Here is a 23,844-nt window from a genome sequence, read left to right as displayed (position 1 = left end):
CCCCAGGAGACCTTCATTTCTATCAAAAGGCATTTGGATCTAAGAGATGTATTGTGTGGCAGGGATCTCATCCTGTGCAGCATCCCAGGCAATCCCTGCAGAAGCCCCATGTCCACACCCCCTACTCACTCTGATTTGCAGTTAGAGCAGTGGCTCTCTCATAGACCAAGGGCAAGGTTAAGTTCGAGGCCACAGGCATCCTCAGGTCACAATCTCCCTGTAACAGTGGCTGTCCCACTTTCTGTGTGTCTGGAGCACCATCAGTACAATTAATGGGTCAGGGAGAGAGAGTTACTGTGTGCCTGCTGGGAACTCAGCTTTGAACCCCCAGTAAAAGAGTAACTAAGTAAAGTGGAACAGCTTCCCTGGGAGCAGACACCCTGCATCCCCTCAGCCTGCCCGGCAGCTCTGTATTAGGGCACTCCTCTCCTTTGTGCTGAAGTCCATCCCCCAAAAGACACACAAAGAAATCTAAATCTAAGTTTCTTTTTCCTTTACTGAACTAAGCAACAAGGACATCCTTTAATTTATTTATTTTATTTTTTATAAAGGAGGTATGTAACTGCAGACTTTTGCCCAAGGCCCTGAATTGCAGGTGGCCTGTGCCACCAGCCCAGAGCTGGGCAGGTCACTGTGTGGGACAGGTGGGACCCAGGCTTTCAGCTTTTACCTGACCATTTCTTGTCTAGAACTTGCTGGCTTCTTTTTTGGACCCTCTATTTTTGCTGTGACATCTGGGCACTTACTGCAGCCTAAGAGTCTTCTGAACAAAGAAATGTATGTCTTGAGAGGCCACGGTCCACCCACTAATAGCCTGTCTCTACTATGCAACATCTAAAACAATATTTTAGAAGGGGTTGGATTATAAAATTTGTGACACAGAATTAAAAGATTGTTTTTCTATGCCACTTTAACAGGAATTTGTAGATTTGTGTTAAATACTATGAAATGCTTCAAAGTTGAAGTACAACTTGTAGCTTCTATTTTGCTTATTCATGTTTATAAAAAAATATTTGGCTATTTGAACATGTTTTCCACATCAATTCAAGCAAATTTGTTTAAATTAAAAGTTTAAATCTAAAGCATATATTAATCTGAACTAAAAAAGTACTGCTATGCTAATAATTTTACCTACCTTTCTAAGTATGTTTTGCTTAAAATATTTATATTCTGGTTATATTCCAGTATTATTTTTCAGAAGTCACAGAACACTTATTTCAGTTCAGTGTGATTTAGTTAGCTTTAGGACTTTAATTAGTCCTAAAAACATTTAATTTCTGTGAATCCATAGTGAAAAATGGGATTCAGAATCTCCCTGTGCAATGCTAGCCAGCTTGGGCAGCAGTCCTCACAAAAGGGACAAATGGAGAGTGCCTAAGATTATCAGGGATGAACAGAAGAGGAAAAAACATCTAACTAGAGCTACTTGAAGGTACGTGTGCGCTCTTCAAGCACAAACTTTCTTCTACAACTGAATGTCTAAGAACGACTTCCTTTCCATTAAAAAAAGAAAGAAGCCAAAAAAGAGAAACAAGAGCCACAGAGACTGTGGTTGCCTTCAGTAAGAGCCAACAGCAGAAGTGTCACAGGCCTGCTGAGGACACAGGAGATGCGGGTAGGATTCACCTGACTAAACGTGGAAGTCTCTCACATCTGAGCCAACCTTGGTCAACATAAGTCAACATAACCAGTGAATCCTAAAGTAAATGCTTTAATATTTGGTCAGAAAGATCACACACCAGATCCACCATATTAATTCATTCTACCTCCTTTGAAATAAAATAGGACCCTAGTGTGCTTATGCAGGCAGAGATAATTATCCCTACACTACAAATTGGGAATTGAGGTCAGATAAATTAGGGGCCATCTCTGCTCTATTCAGCTTGGATGAAGACCATGAATTCACATGTCCCTTGCCTCCAAAACGGCTCCTGTAACCCCTAGAAGGGAAATAGCAGGTTCACCAGTTAAAGCTGTTCCATGTCCCTTGAGCAATGGAGACAGTCACTCAGACCAGAGAAGAGTCAGACCCCATCTGCAGCCCACAGCTACTGAGGGCTTTCTAAGGAGACAATTAGATTCAAATTTCACCTCTTCTGAATCACAAAAGGTCAGGGGTTTATGCCAGACAGAGGCACTCCAACCAGTGGGATCTACTGGCTGCACTGGGTCTGTTGACCCAACTAGAAGGAAATATTCAAAGCGGCCATAAGAGTCTGGATATCCCAGAATATGTGGGGGAGGCTGGGCTTTGCAAATGCCAGACCCTCAGCAGTATCACCCCCACCACCACCCCCAAACCTCATAGGCTGGTCACCTTCCAGACCTTACTGACTGCTACAACCACCAAACCTCTGCAGGGCGATGCCCCTCTGGGCACAACTCCAGGACACAAGCTCTGAGAATGGCATGGGCTGGAACCACAGACACGGTGTCCTCGCTCCTGGAGGGGGAGATGTGCATGTGCATCCCCCCCAGAGCACACCCTGCTCCTCTGGGACCCACAGAACTGAGACCTTAATAACTCCCTATGCTGGCAGGTCAGGCAAGCAAATCTACACAGCTCCATAGCAACAGACATGAAATTAAAACAGTAAAATATGCAGGAGGACTCAGTGCACACAGAATTAATATCCAGAAACATTTTTTATTTAGAAAATCAGCAGCAGCTATTTTGTGTGGGCGCAAAATGGAAGGTGAAGAAGAAAAGCAAAAGGAACTGAGAAAAAGGAATAGGGTCAAAAACTGCCACAACTGTATTTGTTAGATTCTGTGTCAGAGAAGATCTCAGAAAACTTATTGTCACAAATGAAATTATGAAATACACATACAAGAAAGGGAGAAGAATGCGATTGAAACTGTACAGGAAACAAATGTTGCATATGGTTGGATTTGAATGTCAGGATGGTTATAATAGCTGCTATCAGATGTGGGATAGAAGTGAAGCATTCAAAGCATGTGCTTACATCTGAGAAAGATGCTTCCTCCCTATTTATTGACAAGGTGATGTTTGCTTTAAAAACAAGATCGAACGTTTTCCAGAAGCACAAGTAATTGACCATTGTGTCTCTGCTCTTTGCCAAATATTGAGTGGCTTAAGGATCTGATGCTGAAATTAAAGCCCTCCTCATCTGGTTTAAGTTACTCAGGGAACCTGGGCTTTTGCTCTTCCTCTTTTCACTTGCAAGCTCCTCTGCACCTGTCAGAGAATCTATGCTCTACACTTATCAATAAACATGGTCAGATCAAGAGATTCCTTGTTATTAATTCAAGTAATTAAGGGGAGAACTACTGGTCAGCCATAGACAAGACATTCCATCATTTGGTATCAACTCAATTCACTTGGCCCATCTTCAGAACCTTTTTTTGTTCTATGAGCAAGTACTTAAAGTACACTGAACCTGGTGTATCTCATTTCCTAATTTCAGCATTCTTACGCATGTCACACCAGCCACATATCTAAGTAATTGAATTTTCCTAGGAATGGAAGCATGAATTTCCCAATTTCACCACTCAAGTATGGTTATCACTGGTTGCAAGATGGGAACATAGTGTTCACTGATTAAATACTGCATTTGTAACTGGGTTAAATGTTCTTTGACATACCCTTGTTATTAATTATCCCTCCCCCAAGAAAAGGGGCAGTCTTGGAATATGGGTTATGAAGAGCTGTGAAATAAGTTACAGCAAAAAGACAGACACACCAGTCTTCTTATTTCTCTTACCTTTGTGTGATTCTGCTTTTAAAATGAAGAATGCCAATTTATTTTAAGGAATAGTCAAGGCAGTTTGCTATCTCCAAATACAGGTTTTCCATTGGTTTTGGTTTGTTTGGGTTTTTTCAAACAACCAAACAGTGTGACTTTGCATTAGAATACATAGTACAACATCAGCATTTTGAAAAGTGTTTCAACATAATAGGTAGATGTCCTGGCCAGTAGTTAAAAAGATTCATGAATTTCTGTGTGCCATAGGAATTGTTCAAGTTAGCACATTTTGTAACTTGGTTTTTGTATTCTGTACTGTTGTTCCTGAACAACAGGGACAACAGATCTATTATTTTCCTACTGCTTGCAGAAATTTGGTACAGAGAATAAAGAAAAGTCATACAAAAACCAGATACAATGCTCTTGGATAAATGAGCTGGTAAAACACATCTTTCTAATGTTTTATCAAACTTTCCAAGATAAAAAAAAGTTTTATCATTACAAAATGCAATCAGAAAGAAGTTCTTGACAGTGAAATAAATCTTCAGAATTACCTCTAAGACAATCCACTCACAGAACTTACACACCAACTCCTGTTTTTCAAGTAAAGCATATACACACACATTCATCAGACACTCTTATTCCCACACTGTCATACTGAAATGAGGGAGTGAGTCGACAAAAGACCTGTAAAATAACACAGCCACATCAGGAATATAACCTAAATCAGAGCCTTTCTGTTTTGTTTTTAAAATAACCAGAGTGACTGTCTTTAGAATACAGACACATATGGAAGTAAAGTAGCAACATGGATTAATTTATCTGCTAATTTTATACTAATGGGTTAAGTAGTCACTACTCCTTGCTTTCATACAGGACTCCCAGAAATAAATTCCTGGACATTTAGTGTCCTGGGAATCTAATCCTCACACACCAGACAATTAAAAAAAGAATAAAAACCCCCAAACTTCAGGAAGAGCATTATGTTTTAACAACTAGACATTTTTAACATATAAAACATATTTTGCAGCTAACACTTGCATTTCTTCTCCAATCTGTTTGGTTTATTTAAGCTCTAGTCTTAATATTTCCAGTTGTCTAGGGTAATTTCACTTGCCTCGTTTTTGATCACCGTCAGCTCCAGCACTGACTAAAAAAGCACCTGCACATATTGAATACTCACAACCAAGTAAGGGCAATCCATTCTGCTCCACCTGTCTCTCCTAGAACTCCTAATAGTTCTAAAGCCTTCAAAGATTAATCTGTTCAGATTGGGACACCCTACCCCAAGGATCATTTATCATGACTTAATAAATTCACCAGGAAAAAGTAGGAAACACATGCTGAGTAGAAGATTACTTACTTTACCTTGAAGTTAAATGACATTTTAAATTGAATAGTGATTGCCAAAAGACTTTTATTTTTTAATATATACTTTCATTTTTATGAACTTAAGTGGTCTAGAAAGGGCAGGAAAAACACAAATTGTGCCTTGCAACTATGTAACTCATACCTGGCTGATGCACTATTTAAAGGAAAAAAAAGTCTAGCAACACAGGATTACAGAATCACTGGGAGGCAGAAGGGACCTTTGGAGACAACCTGGTCCAACTCCCCACTCAAGCAAGTCTAGCTGGAACAGGTTGTCCAGGACTGTATCCAGTTGAGTTTTGAATATATCCGTGGATGGAGATTCCACAACTTCACCAGGCAACATGTGCCAGTGTCTGACCACTGTCTGACAAAAAAAAAAGTGTTTTCTTATGTCCAGATGGAATTTCATGTTTTCAATTTGTGCTCATTGCCTACTGTGCAACAAATGTAGGTACTCTGTGTGGTGAAAGCCTCTGAGATCTTCCCATTAATCTTAACAAAAAAGAGTTTTAATGTCCAAACTCCCAGTGATGACCCTTCTTGAAACATAATCCATAGCAGTTCAATGACACTGAAATCCCAAATATTGCTATTTTAGCCAGTTTCAGTAATAAATGGCCAGATGTTTTATTAGCAGTGAGAAAAAAACAAACCACTTTTCTGCATAGTCTTCTGCTACCTGGAATGTTTATTACTGTACCAAGATGTGAATGACAGACAGCCAGTCCTTACAAGGTTTGGGAGCTGACCCTAACTGGGACTCACCTAGGGCTCCTTTTGTGCAGTGGTGTTTACACCTCTACTCTGCAGGATCCTGAAGGTGCTAAAAGGTCTGAGACAGCCTTAATGTTTTTTCTTAGGTCTTAATAATTTCACATGAAACTTCAGCAGTTCCATGGGCTCTAAGAAACAGCTCTAATAGCAAACATTCAGTACGCTGTTCCAAGTGTGCCTCTAACACCAAAAGCAAGAAGACCAGAACTTTACAGAAATTCTGAACACAGCTGATCAGATGCCCTTCTCAAATTCTGATGCTCACGAAGATTTAAATACGTGTTAGTTTAAACCTGCAAGACTTCTAAAAGTTATTGACACAACTTCTCCTAAAGATTCTCTTCTTTATCTGTGTCTTTGAAAGTTTATCAGTACTTTGCAGATTGCAGAGGCAGATTTTGAATCCTTTCACTAAGCATTCTGATGGAAGTCAAAAAAGAAGATGAGAACGACTGTCCAAGGAAGCACAACAATTCCCACGGTTCTCAACAGGATGTGGACATGAACTACAGGAATTCAGGAGGGATTTTTCTAGGAGGACTACACAAGAATGTGAACATGTGGAAGTGCTTATGGTCCTGTTTATTCAATTACAGAAACTGTAGGATTCAGCACAGCATCTTGATACAAAACTAAGACCAATGTTAATTTTAAGTCCTTTTGTGCCTTTTTGTGAGGGGATTTCCTGCAAAACATTTTGTATTGCTTTTAATATTGTATAAATGAATCACATCTAAAAGAAGGACCAACTTCAAAAATCCAGAAATTAAAAGGCCTGTAATTATCTCTGAGAGTGGATGTTCTACTATCTTCGTTTACGTTCCTGCCCTCTCCATCCTTCCCTGGGAAAGCAGGCACAGGTTTTAAGCCAAATTCACTTCTACACTGCTGTGATTCGGATTTAATGCACAATAAAAACCCTTTTCATCTCTCAAATGAATAATTTCTCCATGATTATAAATATTTTAGAGGTTTAGCAAGAGCATTCCAGGATTATGTATGGTTCTCTATGCAAACTACATAAAATATGAATGATAGCCAAATCTATTTTGTTCATACTTCAAGAGGTGAAGATGGCTTAGACTCATATAAAAAGTCCTTAGGCTGCTAGAGGAAAGAAAAAAAAGCTATGCGCATTTTGTCTTTTGAAGTACAGAAAAGAAAGATGAAGTGATGTTACTAGAGAAGCAGAGAAGTATCAGAGCTTGGGAACAGCCTAAAAACATCCCAGGGTTCACTCTCAGTGTTATCCCTTTCTGACATTTCCTGAATTATGTAAATATTTGTGTAAATGTTTCTTCTGAGATTCAGCATGTTCCAAGAGAAGAATCCTGGAAACAGACAGATTTTCAGCAAAATGACAGGAATTTTGAAGGTGCATAGTGATTGATATACTTGTGTAAAAAATGTAGTGCAGGACATGGTAAAAAATAGTGGTAGGTTGGATTTTTGTCTCTCATATCTGACTCCTGCTATATAGTCATTGTCACCAAGCCATTTCAGATTAATATGAAGTAGATATAATCTCTATAAATCAAGAAGGGCTTTTGGTAAAGAGAAAATTACACGCAATCTCTTTTATGTATGACAAGAACATGTTGCTGTTATTCTCCTCCATATGCCACTTCCCTTCTTTTGATCCCCTATTACTCCTTGTGTGTTTTGCTGCATGGTGACACCTCCTCTTTGCACAATGGCTACATCTTCTAGACTGAGTAACCAGAAATTCATGTACAAGTAGGTCAGGGGGAAGAGACTGGGTCCACCTGAAGCCACAAAATGAGGTAGCAATGGAAGAAAATCACATTAACCCCTGTGGCCAACACCGAGGAAAATGAACCCCAGCTGTCCCCTTGCATCCATGTCTGAAATGTCCCTCACTTGTGTCAGCTCTCACATTCCCTATGATGTGATTTTGAACAGCTTTCCACTAAAAAAGTGTGAGGTATTTGGCAGGAGGAACTTAGAAGTACTCTGTAAAACAGACCCGGATGCTGATTACTGCAAAAGGCTAGTAACTTCATATTATAAGGCAATTTAAGTGTAAAATTGAAAACAGTGAAGTAATTTACTGAAAAAGGTGCATAACTCCTCTCCGTGAGTATAGGACTCTTCATTAGAAAAAACCCTTCGCATTCATTATTCCCATTTTGATAAGTGCCATTCATATTCACAAACAAAATGGTTGTGGTAGCCACAGCTGTAGATTTGACTGTCATATACCACATTCACTGCAAACCTTGTAAGAAGTATTACCTATCACCCACTATGCACAGCAGTGGGAGACTGGGAACACTCAAGTAACATGGTGCTATGAAATGAGCCAAAGAACTTGCAGGGATAGTACTAAGGCAGCCTTAATCAGCCCTTCCAATGACCAAGCCAGTGAAGAGATTTTGCAACAGATTCTCTACTGTTTCTGCATTAAACATGGTGCTGGCAAATCTGAGCTGGCCCTTCATGAAAGTATCTAAATTGCTTCCAGAGGTAAAATGACTCAGGAAACAATATAGCCAGGAGGTACCTGAGCTCATAAACGATGTCAGTTCTGCAGCTGGCTCTATGCAGGGCCAACTCTGTCTCCATGATTAATTAAATAGCAGCACAAATATCCTGACCATTTGTAATCAAGAGCTGCCTGTACATGAATCAAATGATATAAATGTTTTGTATCTATTCACTAAAATTACAGGAACCAATGGCACACCTGAGTATTTACTCTTGGATGTGCCACAAGCAGGTGATGATTTAGCTAGTGGTCTGGGGTGGCCCATTAGCCCGAGGCACTGGAGATACACTCTTGATCCAGCAGTTGCAGTACAGGTCCAAATCTGCCCAACTCCCACACACAGACTGCCTGTCCTTTTGCCTTGGTCTGACATCTTCTATCCCCAGAGCTATCAGAGCCTGGCAGCACAAACTTTAGGCAGGATTCAACAATATATCTAAGGACATCACAAGACTTTTCTCTCATATTAAGAGTCATTTATCTTCGGGCAGTGAAATATGTGTGCAATTACTATGAAACAGAATAAAATCCATTTAAGCTATTTGACATCACCATCAAGCCTCATAAAAGAAAGTGAAGATGTCAGTTAATTGTATTTCCATGAAAAAGACAGTAACAATAGTGTCTTCATATCTTTCGGGTGGCTCCACAGAAAGAAGCCAACTATTTTATTTACTATCAGCATTAGTGGTATCACAGGTGGCACAACACAGTGTATGTAGACACCTGTAAATATACCAGTAAATTAGAAAATGTAATTAAGGAAATGAAAGGAATTATACTCACCGGGCTTTACAAGGCTTGCCTTTGTCTCCTTCTTATATCGAGCCAGCTGTGTATTCCCTTCACTCATTGACCCTGGACTGAACTTCTTCCTGGAAAAGTCTCCATCGCTACCAGTGCAAAAACTGATTGGACTGTTTCCAGCATCAGAAGGAGTCTTAACTGGAGATACTGACTGGCTACTAGGCCAGCCAGTGTCATCTGAAGAGAAAAGGGAAAACATCAACATTTCTAACCAATAAGTATATGAAGTTAGCAGAATAAAAGAAAGAGTATTTGAACTACAACTCTTTACAGTAAGTGATATTGCACAACCTTGGCTCTGAAACCTGGTGAGAAGCTATTTGTTTCATCCATTTTGTGAAGAAGTCTTGAATACCTTATGGCAGGCTAAAAGGGCAAGTACTTGTTTTGCTCAGTCTGGCAAAATGCAAAATCAGGGGCTACATAATGAAAATTCCAATATAAGATGAATTCCTTTAGCAAGGTTAAGGAATACTGCAGCATGAAGATACACAAGACACAAATGTCGCGCAGTGCATACCGGCTGCAGAGCAAGCATGGCCCACATGCTCTCCTTCAAGAAATGTTCCCATATCTGAACAACAAGAGAACCTACAGCCCACACGCACACAGTCAGGAATTTCATTTAACTGGAATTAATACAGGCTCCTCAAAATTATCTTTTCTTTAAAAGCAACCATGATCATAGAACTCTTCCATTCTTGACAAGAGGCTGTGAGGTACCTGGTTCTGAAGAGAGTGGGTTATACACAGACTGCTTTTGTTTAAAGCTTAATTCCTCTGAGGGCACACCAGCATTCCCAGGCATCAACAGCCCCCTTGGGAACAGATCCAGGTTCCTGACCTCCAGGGATACAAACACTCCAGCTCTTAACAACTGAATGCAAATTTTGAATGAAATCCACATATCAAACCCCAACTTCATCTAATCACGTCCCATGTAATCTGGAGTAATTGCAGTTCCCCTGTAAGTCGTGGTGGTTTAATTGATACACAACAAAACCAAGCACGCTACTCAGACTCTTCTGGAGAAATCTAATTGTTCTTTACCAGGACAAAATGAAAGCTGCCATCTAAATTATGCAATTGCACTCTTCTCCTGATGCATTATCTTTACCTAACATGAAACCCAAAGAAGTACCTGCAACTGAGCCAAATAATTTGCATGACCATTTTGCACTTACTTCTTCCACCCTGTTTATAATGTAGGTCAAGTCTCATTTTGCACTGAGCTGCATGGGCATATTGACTTAAAAGTCAGTGTATGACTGCACATTTATGAGGCAGAACGGACACCCCATATCCATCTACCACCTTTCTGCCCACCCCCCCTCTGCAGGAAAGAACAGTTTTTGCTTTTGTTAGCTATTGCTCCCTCAATACAGCAGAAAAACTTCATCCTTTCATGTGATCCAGTTTTCCTTCATGACTGGCCAGTTTTACCCTTACTCATTTGTTCCAATGTTCTGCTTCTCATTTCTCCACATCCTGCCTTCAGTCCTGAGCAAGGTACCCCCAGGTGCTGACTGTCCAGAGCAAGCTGTATGCATTACGCTGCAGGAGCAGCCAGCAGCCTGAGGTGTCGCATCCCGGGCCTCTGTCAAGTGCCAGGCATGATGCCAAGCCAAGGGGCAACCCAGTTACTGCCAGAAACACCTCCCAGGGCACAAAGGCCAGTAACAACGCAAAGCACCTAATCCATCTTAATCATATTTAATTCTTTCAAATCATCCCAGTTAAGCCAAAAAGCATCTCTTTTTGCCATCTTGCTGCTGCCTTCTGCAACTCAGAATTAGTCCCTAGCAAAATCACAGAAAAGAGAAAACTGCTAATAAGCTTTCCAGCCTGTCCCCACATTCAACCTGACTAAAGCAGGATTGCTCCCCACATGACTTTAGTTTACTTTTTATCCTTTCCATTCCCATCAACATCACAATATAACTCAACACAAAGAAGAGAGAAGGTGGCCATTCCTCCCAGGTCAGCATCTGTTTCCCTTTCTCCAACATTTAGAGTCTTTTCTGCAGGCTGAGTGAAAGTTACCTGCAGGACAGTGGATCAGCACCACTGAGTGAGCTTCTGAACTGCATTTAAGTAGCTCCTTTAGCCATGTCCAAAGCATCTTCTTTTTAGAAGCACACAAACATTTATAATCAAATATATTCAGAAATAAGTGACAGCTTGTGCAGTTTGTTTTTAATTACGACTTTTCCACTTACATGTTTCTGTATGTGGCATTAGTTTCCAAACTTTGTTAGAACAAAAAACCAACAAAAAATCCCTAAACAAACAAAAACCCCCTCAAAACAAGAAACAAAAACCCAAGCAAATCCCTCTCCCAAAACCTCCCCCCAAACCCAAAAGAAACAATTTACCTCATCTCTCCACCAATAAAGTTACTGCAATACCTGCACAGGTTCTGAAGACCTCACAGATCTGTTTTATATGGGAGACTTTATGTAGAAGTAGCTCCCAAAGCTGTAGCGATGCAACCTGGAAGAACCACAGGAGCTGATGAAACTTTAAACAATGAAAGAACTCAACTACAGCGTTCAAAATTGGGGCATTAAAAACCCCAAATGTGTAAAACTAACTGCAATTAGGAAATAAGGCAGCTAAAGAATGCATACTAAAATAGCATAAGAAATGTTTTATTTACCAGCCCCCAACATTGCTGGTGATATCACACTGGTGACCCTGTGCCATCAGATTATGTCATACCTACATATCCTCGTTTTACTCTTAAGAACTTCAGCTTTCATTCCAACAGGACATATTTTAAAAGAACAAATGAGCCTGGCACAAAGAAGAATAGCTCTTCTCTACTCATACTCCTTGTACCCATTAGATACACCAATAACCAGGTGAGCACTCCCACTCCAGTTGCAGTCAATTAATGATTTTATTGTACTCCCTCTCCTCTGATCATTTGTTATCTTTTATGTAATGTACAACTTCTAATCCTTCTACTATTACCCAGAAATATGAACAAAACTATAAATTTTCCAGAACTAGGGCAAGCTGTAGAGAAAGATTTTTCTGTGTCATTCTTTTGAATAATCAAAATGTTTACTACCACAGAATGGAAGAGCTGCCTATGAAATGCTGGTGCTCACCACCAAAGCAAGCAAAGCTCTGCTGTACATTGTGGGGATCCACCTGATCCACAGCTCACTCTCCTGGCACAAGGAAAAGTCCTGGTGAAGAGTGAGGTGCTCTCCAGCTGCTTAGTGCCAGCCAAATTGCCTGCACCTACCTTCATCTTTCCTGCTTTTGAAACCTTAACAGGCTATTTATTTGTATTTAATCCAGAGGAGAGCAGCCAACTTCCCTGTGGACCCTGACATGGACCTGATTCCCCCTCCATCTCCAGACAGCCTGACCACCCTCCCTGCTCACTGCTGCCGTGACTCCTCTGCTTCTCACCTGCAAGCAGAACGATGTGACTGCAGCATGGTGCGTTCATATTTCCCCCACACCTGTGGCTCCTCCTAAACCCTGCTGGCAACTCTGACAGAAGGAAGTGAAGACCTCCACCTGCCTAGAAATGGGCCAAGAAAAGGAATCTCTCTCAAAAAAGTGGGCAACAGGAGCAGATGAGCCCACAATGGGATTCACTTTCTGCCTAAGATATGATGTGCATCAGCAAGGTCAGTTAAGGATTCAACCTTGTAACTCAACAGGAGTTTTGCCCCTGTAAGGACTTCAGAACCAGACTTCTCAGGAATGCAGGTAGACCTGATTTACCTTCTCAGGCACATCAGCATCAGGAAGACAAAAAAAGAGGAAGCTGACAAATAGTGCTGTGAAAGCCTGTACTTCTGATCTTGCCTGCATTTACTTGCACAAGAGGGAAAATCACATGAATTTGTAACACACAACTTCCATTGCTTTCTTTCATAGTGTCTTTTTTTTCACAGGGGCCTCCTAGGAGCATTCTGGGAATAGGCTTTTCCTTTGAACATCAGCTGGATTTCATAATTTGAAATTCTATGTCCAAGGCCTCTCCCAGATCAGACATGACTGCCAAGATTCAAAACCAAGCACGGGATAGTGTCTCCTCAAACAAACCATCAGAAAAGTTGCTCAGAGCATTCTGACATTTGCATGCCCTGACTAACTTTTAAATTGTGAAGTCAAAATATAAACAGCGTTAAAGATAATAATACTCTTAACAATTGACAAAAATACTTGTTCTTGTACACTTTTAAGCTGTTGTTGAGATGTGATGATTTTCTCAGCACAGATACTTTAGAAGGTTCATTAGAATATGCCCTTAGAACCTTCTTTAAAAAAATACTGCCTTTTCCGAAAGGCTTCAAGAAATATTGAATATACAACCTCCTTATATAACACATCTAAATAATTAATAATGCTCTTGCTGAGGAAGCGTGGACTTCTTTTTACTTTCACTCCTAGCTGCCAGATCAAGTTAGGCACTCCTGTGACACTGAACTGTCCAGTTCCTGCCTGATCCCTATTTCACTGTCCAACATTCGTCTCCTCCTAAGGTTCCCTTGACCAGTGTTCAGGCTGTACGTAACTCTGAATTTCCACCAAGAAATGTGGATTCTGGAATTAAACGTGTGGCTCTAAGGAAATTTTAAATGTTCAGTGTACCAAGACAAAAACAATTTCCTGGCTTTTACCTGATGGTTATGTTTCCATTCATCTCAGAATCTGTTAGTGTGGGTAGCCACAGCTCTGCCAGGATGGTGCACTGCAAGCTGGCTATTGGCAGTGAGGGTACCACAAAGGGTATTTCAGAATTTTTCAAGGTAATCTCCCAGTCTGCTTGTCTGCCTCACCTTTTTTGACCCCCAGTTTTTGAACTGTTTTTGTTTTCTTTTTAAGACTAGCCTTGTAGCACAGGGGTGTTTATGCAATTACTAAAGTTGCTGACGGACACCAAAGGGAATACAACACCTACCTTCCACCTGTAAGGCTCTTTCTGTGTTAAACTGAGAGAAAGAGGTTCCTCTGGAGGGTGAGTCAGAAGGACAGCCCCATTCAGGCTAAGTCACCACAGTCCTCTGAGTCACTGCCTGGAGGATCTCTCCACGGACTAATACAACCACTGCTCAGACCTGGGCAGCTGAACCAGTAAGGGCTCAGTGCCCAGGCAGAAAAAACTGCTAATGGGAGATTCACAGTGTCATTCTGGAACAACTGGGAAACACAGTAAAAGCAGCAGATGAAACATAATAATATTAAATTAGTAGTACACATAGAAAGGCAGAGGTAGGAGCATATTCACATCCACACCATGAGGGTCTCAACCCTCATAAATTGCACCTCATGCCTCTGGAGGCACCCTCGCATTCCCAGCATCCACTGAGGGAGCACAGCCTAAGGTAAGAAACATGAATATTCTCCTCAGCTCCTGATTGTATAAAACTTCTCATTTTTACTGAGGCCATTCCAGTAGGTGATCATATGTACTCTGTAAGTTTAATAATTTGCTAGTAACAATTTGTTGCTTGCAAAATCAAACAGACTGTGGGAAAAAATATTTATTAACTTCACTAAAAGTAGAGTCCTAAAAATGCTACTAGTTTTGGTCCTTCTGGTCAAGTTAAAACTCATTTCTTAACTCTTTTTCAGACCTGTTTGGCTAGGTATTTAAGAAAATTTCTCAGAATATCATGTACTTGTGAGGCAAGTCTCTTACCAAAAGTCAAACAGAGTAAAGCAGAGCTGAAGCACAAGGAAAACTACAGCAGGGTCAGGAAAAGAGAGGAAACCTACTTATGCAAAATCCTGCTATGCAAATAATTTCCACATTTAATCTTGGTGTCTCTGCAGGCAGAACTTGAATTAACTATGCTCCATTTTGCTTGTGAACAAAGGCTGGCTAGCAGCTTCACCACTCCCTGAGGTCACCTACAGATGCTGGGCAAACTCCTGTCCTTGAAGGGTTTCTAGACTCCCACAGACAAATGCATGGCTGCTGGGATGTGCTGGGAACAGTCCAGCTTCAAAAAGGAGGCTGGATGAAATGATCTCCACAGGTCCCTACAACCTAAATGCTTTTTCTTTTGTTAGATATTCCACAGCTGGAAAACACCCTGCTATTCACAGTCCATCTTTCAAGCTGGAGCTTTTTACTGTAATGTTCTAGTCATAAAATCAAACCCAGTAAAATCAAGACTAAACATCTTTGGTTGCTGAGGATCATTAATGTACAGGCAACTTCTACACCTTTTGCTCACCAGCCCCTTGGACCTTGCTTCTGTCACACCCACAGGCTGACCACCAATGGCCACTGCTGAAAATTTAGTATGAGAGCTGCTCACTGACTTTGGTAAGAGGCCCTCTCTGTTCAGTCACAGCATGGCAGGAGTGCTGACAGGCTAAGATTATACAGACGAGGGCAGAGGAAGGTGAAAAAAGATGGACTGACCGGCTCCTAAGCTTGGGCATCTTTTGCAATGCAGGATTTCACATAAACATGTCTTTAAAGGTATCTGCTCTTGATGTCTGACTATACACCTGCTAAGTCATACTGAAGTAGCTAATTTTAATTGATTTTGGCAGCAAATCTACTAATGTTCCTTCTACTTGAACATTTCACTAACAAACAGGACAGCTCTGTCAAAACATCTGAAAAAAAAAGAGGACTATGCAATTGTGGCTTACTGGCTTTGTTATTACATTTATAGCCCCACTAATGGTGTATTACAGAAGAGAAGCATAAGGGCTTACTAGTAAAAATATCAATAAAAATATTACTGTTACTAGGAGAGCACTGTGGTCAGGAAAAGCACAGCTCCCTGAGTATCATTATCACATCACAGAAAACATCTGGACAAGGTGCTTAAGATGATAAAGGACTGAAAAATCTATTTGAAAATGTTATAGAGAAGTTTTAACTAAAGGTAAGGATAGGAAAGAGTCTAAAAAAGAGATAAAGAAGAGTATTTTCTGTTTGGTATGGGTTTAAGCACTTTAGTAGACCTCATTTAGTAGACCTTTTCTGAGGACAACAGCTGGAAGTGGAACCACTGCTTCTGCCTCTGGTGGGAAAGCATTGACTACATCCAGTATAAGAAATATTATCTGTTTAATATTAACATTAAGGGTAAATATATGTGTATATATAGATGGGTTTCTGTGTGGTTTTATATGGTTTATTCCATTATGCAGCAAAGAAAGAAATCAGAAATATTCTTTCCAGTTTTGAAGGTACCATTTCTGGAAATAAAAATCTTCAATAGACCACAAAGAAATTTGTACCTATTCCTCAAATGGTGCAACACATTATACTCGTTTGGTCTCATATAGGTCTGCCTCCATGGCTAACAGCAAACAGCTGTGACCCTCACAGCTTCAAACACCACCTCAGAAGGTTGCACTCCTCACCTTCTCATGGAAGGAAATTACATATATTCTATCCACTGTTGTTTCATGCATGTTTTTCTTTCCTCTTTTAACTATCCTCAAGCCCAGAGTGGCACTTAGCAGCACCACAGAATCTAGTCACATACACATCAAACACCGTTCCAAAATTTCATGGATATATACTAATCCTATAAACGTAGGGCTAAAATATGTAATGTTGAATTTCTCTTAAAGCATCAAGATTCTCTTTTAACACCATGTAAATCCAAGACTTCTGATTAAAGTTTCATCCTGCTACAAGCTGTGATTTTCTTCAGAGTGCATGACAATATTCAACTCAATAGAAAGTTGCATGAAAAGCACTGTAAAAAGAAAGTATTGGATTATGCATTTTTGGTGAAGAAAATACATGTTATTTAGAATTCAGCCCATAGTACACAACAAGCTGCAACTAAAAGGGCAGTAGAAAGGCTGAGGTGAAGCAGAAAGGGTGACTGTTCTCAGGACACCATGCAAAACGTTCCAGAGAGAATGGGAACTGTCCTACTGACCCCAGGAGGCTCTGGGTCAGGTTTTAAAGGTTTACAGTGTTGCAGTGGGGATACTGCAACACGCATATATCAAACCAGGAGTCCCGTGGAAAGGAAATATATATGGACAGACAGATTCTTGATAGCTGTTTCAGAGATGTTTATTTCTCCAGCCGCATGGCCGGAGCTCTGCCCAGGAACTGTTCCAGTCACGGGACCAAGGGTCCTTCTGCCCGCGCAGGGAACACAAACCAACCAATGGGAACGAGGCTGAGCAGGGGCAGGGAAGCCCCGTGTCTGTGCCCTCAGGGCCCCTCTGCCAGGGCTACACGGCAGGGGAGGGACCCCAACACCTCACCCGTTTTATTTTAATAAAAGGAGAATGAAAACAACTGGATAAACATAACAAGAACAGTTTCAAAACAAAACAGGCCACCCTCCTGAGTCTTTAAATGTCCAATCAGATTCTGTGGAACATCTTAGGGCTGACAGAAGGGAGACAGGACTCTCTGAGCATGCTTTGTGGGGAAACTGAGGCAGGAGAGGGTTTAACTTCTTCCCTCCCCCTTTTCATCCCCCACTCGGCATTGGAAAGGGATTTTTGGGGAAACAATTGGCAAAAGCATGGTTTTGTGAGGGAAACCATGGATGAAAAAACGGATTGGGAATACACTGGGGGTAATAGGACATAGGGTAAAAGGGAAAGGTGGTCTCCATACAGTGTTGCAGTGGGGATACTGCAACACGCATATATCAAACCAGGAGTCCCGTGGAAAGGAAATATATATGGACAGACAGATTCTTGATAGCTGTTTCAGAGATGTTTATTTCTCCAGCCGCATGGCCGGAGCTCTGCCCAGGAACTGTTCCAGTCACGGGACCAAGGGTCCTTCTGCCCGCGCAGGGAACACAAACCAACCAATGGGAACGAGGCTGAGCAGGGGCAGGGAAGCCCCGTGTCTGTGCCCTCAGGGCCCCTCTGCCAGGGCTACACAGTGGGGAGAGGAGACCTCAACACACAGTACTGATAGATACATAAAAAGGTGATAAAAAAACATCCAAAAGGTCAAATATTTTGGCTCCCAGATGTTGTTGTGTGGCAAGAGGAACAAAAGGATTGTTACTTAGTCAGGGGGAATAAATACTGAAGTTGAAAGGGAAGCAGGGAAAGGCCAAAAACTGGGGAATGAGCAGACTTTGCTCTTTAGTACCTAGGCACTTTTCTCATTTCCATGTTTGGAACAGCTCTCTGTGCCACAGAAACTGAACTGGTGGCTCACAATATGAAGAAATAATAAATTATTGCATGTAAGCTGCCCAGCAGGAAATTCTCTAGGGAAGCAGCAGTGAGAAAGGGAAGCATGTCACCAGTGTCACCCTCATGCAAAAAGGCCATATGTGTATTTTTGAAAGCAGATTTTGTTTCAATGTTTTTGTAAATTAATATCACAGTCATCACTGAACTGCCTTACAAAGTGCTGCAAACAAAAGTGCTAGAAAAGACCTCCAGAAGTCTGAAAAAAAGGCAAAATGATTGTGGAAAAGCATAGCATAAAGGACTGCAGGAAAAAGAATCTAATTTTTAGTATCACATACTTGAGAACTTTTAAGCATGTTTCTTTGAATCAGTAACTCAAACTAAAAATCAAACACAAAAACCAGTAAGGAACTATTTAAAAAAAAAAATTTCTTATAACAAGAAACAAGAATGAGAGAACTCACTGTTGCCATAGTAATATACACATATATGCAAACAAATAATAGGAGCAATTACTTTCAGTAATTTAAACTAACTGTCTGGCCTCAATCTGTTGACTTCTTAAAATATGAAAAATTTAGCTTTCTGTATCTATTTCTATTCAGGAATATATATTCCACTACATGTACTTATTTAGTGTAGCCTCCAAGGCTAGCTGATTTATAAGGCAACCTGCTTCAATGCCCTAACAGAGAAATTATTTACTGGAGTGCAAGAAGGTACAGTTCAGTAACAGTTGTACAACCTCTTCTTCTTGTCTGTGGCAAGCAAAATGGGTTGTGCATTCACATGGACCTAATAAGCCTGCCTAAAGCCTACATGCTTTTTTTACACACACTGTGAACTCAGTCCCAGCATCCACCAATAGCTGGGCGAACTGGCAAATAACCTCTGAGTTCAAGGGGAGTGTGCACAGGAGCAAGTGAGCAAGGAATGGCAACACTGAGATTCATGCTGCAGCACCCACACCCCAGGCTTACAGTGCAGCCACTGCACATGAGCACATTTATTGTGCCACACATGCAAACGATGAGATTTAATTAAAATCTTTACCCCAGAAAAGAACAAGTTATGAAATAAGGATTGAACTTGAATAAGCATTGAACCAGATCTTGAAATTTTAAAGAAAAAGCAAAAACAAAGCTTCGACTCCTATTTTTGAAGACTGCATTGCAGTGAGTCACAATCATTCATGAACAGAGATGCTACTGGTTTTCAATAGCTCACAGGACTATTCAGTCTAATTAAAAAGGTGATTTACAGTTAAGCCCTAGAAAGAGGAACTGTTTGCTATAAACCAAGTCCTCTGCCTCAAAAATTCTTTTGCTGAACCAATTATTAAATATACAAGTGCTTCCTGCAAAGCTGCATCTTGGGTACCAAAGCTTACCTGCGTTCCCTGCCAAAATTCCTGCAGCTGGCATTCTAGAAAAGGCTGAAAGAGAGCTTGGGCATTGTTGTAAAGGTACCACGTAAAAAGTCATCTTCATACAGAGAAATTTAAAAGCTGAGCTATTCAGAAATCGAAAGTAGAAAAGAAAGTATATCCCAGACTAAATTCCTTTTTAAAAGAAAAAATGTCAGAGAATGAGGAAATCAAGTCAGTGACTGTTGTCATACCTGCATCACAGTGAAAAATCCATCAAACCTAGCAACGACTGAACCAGTTTAAAAGAAAAGCTAAATACACTTATGGAGCTTAGCACAGGCTGACTTCAAACCAAGGACATGTACACCAAAACCAAGGATTGTGCCCCGCCCAAAGTATAATATTTCTTACAAGGCAAACACTGTAACTGGAATGACCAAGGGCCCAGCAGCTGCTCTGCCACGGACCCATCCCGTGCTTGTCTGAGATGCTGTGGATCGCGTTCTCTGCCCAACTGACAAGGTAAGTGCACGCAGCCACTTGAAGCCAATGGTGCAACTTAGGAGAAAAAACATGCATGACACAGGTGCTCAGTACTAATTGAGCCAGAAAAAGCTGCTGGAGAGTTTTTTTCATCATTTGCCATTGTATGAGTTCTGTGGCTAACATCCAAGCCAGAGGAGAGAAGTGCTCCCATATCAGATGACACCCAGGACCCCAGATGCTCTAAGGTTTTAAGGAAGGGTTGTGCATGGTGAATGCAGATACAAAGGCTCAGCTTGCCTACACAGCATCCAGACAGCATCCATGTTCACTTGGCAGAAACAAAGAATATTAAAAACATATTTTGTCAGGAATATCACAGATATGACTAACACTCTCGCTGTGTTTTGTATGGACTTACGAAGCAAAACTGACATAAAGTCAACTGCAAATAATTGACCAACCTGATCAAGTGAGGCTTTGATTCACTCAAACAAGACAAAGAGGGAGCTGATCATGCAAATTTAAAACCTATCACAGCCAGAACTAACAATTTCTTCAAAAGAAACTAAGCATCACAAAAACAGTCTCTTTTCCGTTGCCAAGAGATATTTTTTGCTGTTACCACCACGCTTGCAGCACTGCCATGGTTCCCAAAACCAGTAATACCTACAAGATCTACCCTCATTTAGAGAGTAGGAACTCCAAGCCTTCACTTACGCACTGAGATCAGTGTAAGCACACAGGAAAAATGGACAACATCAAAAGCTCTAGGGAATCAAGCAAAAAATACATATTTAATGGATGAGGGGAAAAAAAAATTCTATTGGGGTAAAAGGAATTTACAGATCATAACTACTTGGTGTCTATAATAATGGAATAAAGGTAAAGAACAAATTGACAAGAGAAGGGTAAAGAGGAAAGGAATTATTCCAGGGATGAATTCATAATATCTGCTGCTTATCAAAAACATGTTCGGGCTTAAGGCTCAAAAGAAATTACAAAAAAGAAATTTATCCAAATGCTCACGAACTTTTTCATACTGCTCCATTATTGACCCATCTGCTCTCATCTTCCAAATGTACTACTTGCTAATTTTAAATACCTTTTTTGCACATGCTGCTTCTCAATTAAGCAGCACCAGGAGAGGCAGGTGGGGGGCTGTGGCCACTCCACTCACCGCTCCATACTGCCATCCTCTCCCCAGAAACAGGAACTAGCAGCCACCTGCTGCCCCTGGGGAATCTCACTCTAAATTAGACAAACTATGATAAAGAAGGATCATAAGTGGAAGACAGAGAAGAGATGTCAGAGAATGAGGAAATCAAATCAGTGACTGTTGTCGTACCTGCATCACAGTGAAAAATCCATCAAACCTAGCAACAACTGAACCAGGTTCTGGGATGCAGGACAGTGCTTTAGCTGATCCAAGGCTATGTAAGGTCTGAAGTCTCAGAGCAGCAAACCATGTAGTGTGTACCTGTATGGGTGCTGCAGGCAGCTTTAGAGACACAAAACTCTCACATGGGGGGAAGAAAAATCAAACTAAATCAATGCAGCATTCATGAAATAATAAAAGATGAATAAAAATAAATAAAAGAGATAAGCAGTAAGATGCAGGTTAAGAGACCAGAACTGCATGCTGGAGTATGTCTGTGAAAGGTGCCTTAAAACTGTCAAGCCATGAGATCAGACACACCCAGAATAAATACAACGTGCTTCTGGGACTCAAGACAGCCTATGCAGTGCAGTGGGACAGCAAGGGTATACGACAGTGGCAGCTACGTGTTGAGTGGATCTGAAGAACAAAACAAAAACCAAAAGATGTAAAAAATGTCAGTGATCAAGATGAAAGGCTTGTCAACACAGAAGGAAAAAAATCAGGATGAAAAGCAGCCATTTGGGAGAGATCATGAAAATAATGTATTTCTAGTAATACATTAGTAATCCAAAAGATTATATTTCTCTGGAACAGGCAAACTCAAGCAGGTAAGGTGGAGGGATTTAAAAGGCATGGGAAAAAGACTCCAGCATTCTTACAATCCTGTGATGTTTGTTTAACGCTCTGCATTGTTCATTAAACAATAACCAAATAGATCATTCCACTGAGCCTGAATTGCAAAATCTGGCAAAGCTAGACTCAAACATGGATATTGTGTTTCTCATCTAGGAAAACTTGTACACTGTGTTCAATACACTGTTGTTTAGAAAGGAGCTAAAAAAGTAATAATAATAATCTGATCCACTGTAGTGAAGACCAAGAAAAATACAAGCATTTCTGTCTATTCCCAGGAACACCTCTGGTAATTCAAAATACTTTATGAACTAAAAAAAGGAAGCTTAGGAAGTTGCTCTGATATTAACTATGACAAAAAAACTTGTTATAATTCAGATTTTTAGATGAGAGAATCACAGAATCATAGAAACATTTAGGTTGTAAAGACATCTAAGGTCATTGAGGCCAACCATTAACGCAGCAGTTCCAATTCCACCACCAAGAATGTTACGCTTTCCAAAAACCTGACTATTGAAAACAAATTTCTCCACACCAAAAATACCTGTTAAATTACCACAGGCATATAGAGTCCAATGGTGTTCATTATGTGACCCTCAATTTCGTTATGCATGTGCATTAATGTCATTTACAGTGAAGAGTTTCACTGAACTAAAAAATTACCACTAGTAGGCATCTGAGTCTTTCACTGCTAATTGAGGCATTTAAATTGTGCTAAACTCTACACAGGGCAAATATTTAACATTTAAAAAATCGGTTTTCAAGTTGTCCCTCATGTAACATTTTGAAGAGCGAATGACATTTTTTGATCTACAGTTGGAGAGTAGTAATTTACATCTGATCAATCACTCATCCATTGCCCTCTCTGTAGAGAAGCCATCATGCCCAACTCATGTCTGGCGACACATTCATCAGGAGAAGCCTAAATTCTGAAATAAACAAAACTTATTTCAATATGACAGTGAAAACTTCACCTACGTATTCTGTTCCAATTCATGGAGACCATTGTCACAAAACCAAAAGGATCTGCGGTCTGACACCGTTAATATCAACTCCCCTGATTTACCGACTTTCGATTAAAGGGCTTTTCGAAATGCCTCAATACCATGCTGCAGTTGTTAAGGCAAATCTTTCTCTTTAAAGCAACGCTTCTGCCGCAATAAAACCGCCAACTTTTTTAGCAGTGGATAGCAGAACTCGAAATGGAAACATCTGGTGTCGCTTACGGACACATATTAAAAGAACAGATACTAGATTTCCCTGGAAAAATCAATGGTTGCCCTTCTTCACCGGCAAAACGGATTGCTCATGCGGGCTCGATGGGAGCCCGACACACAGATGCTGCGGCTAGGATGACAGCGAAGCCTCGGGGGTGGCCGTGTGGGGCACACGGCGTTCCCCAGGGACACCGAGGCTGGGGGGGTCTCTCTGCGGTACCTGAGCAGAAGCTGTTGCTGCTGACAGTCCTGCCGGAGCCCGCGGAGGAACTGGGCGGGTTGAATTCCCGGCTTTCCTCTTCCGAAAAGGGAGATTCGGAAGCGGGAGATCCCTTCTGCTGCGGCCGAAGGACCAGGCGGGGGATGCGGCTGCGGGACACCTCCTTTTCCAGCTGCGTCCTCTGCTCCTGCTCGGGAAGGGACACCCCGTCAGGAACCTCTCGGATGTGCCCTCCTCCTTC

At 41.0% G+C, this 23,844-nt stretch overlaps 1 protein-coding gene across 1 annotated transcript in view; it reads right to left on the bottom strand.

Moving 5' to 3' along the window:
- The window catches only part of SYBU (syntabulin), a 41,793-nt gene extending 18,007 nt beyond the window's left edge, over positions 1-23,786 (bottom strand). Inside the window, exons 1-2 of the mRNA XM_017746086.1 lie at positions 23,604-23,786; positions 9,151-9,348 (exon numbers count right to left, since the gene is read on the bottom strand). Coding sequence (XP_017601575.1) covers positions 9,151-9,217 — 67 coding nt within the window. The 5' untranslated portion in view covers positions 9,218-9,348; positions 23,604-23,786. The remainder of the gene's footprint in view (positions 1-9,150; positions 9,349-23,603) is intronic.
- Between the last annotated feature and the right edge of the window lie 58 nt (positions 23,787-23,844).

The sequence above is a fragment of the Corvus brachyrhynchos genome, unplaced genomic scaffold (genome assembly GCF_000691975.1).
Source record: "Corvus brachyrhynchos isolate BGI_N302 unplaced genomic scaffold, ASM69197v1 scaffold28, whole genome shotgun sequence".
NCBI lineage: Eukaryota > Metazoa > Chordata > Aves > Passeriformes > Corvidae > Corvus > Corvus brachyrhynchos.
The sequence above is the reverse complement of the archived record's forward strand: the minus strand, read 5'-3'. Positions and strand labels throughout refer to the sequence as shown.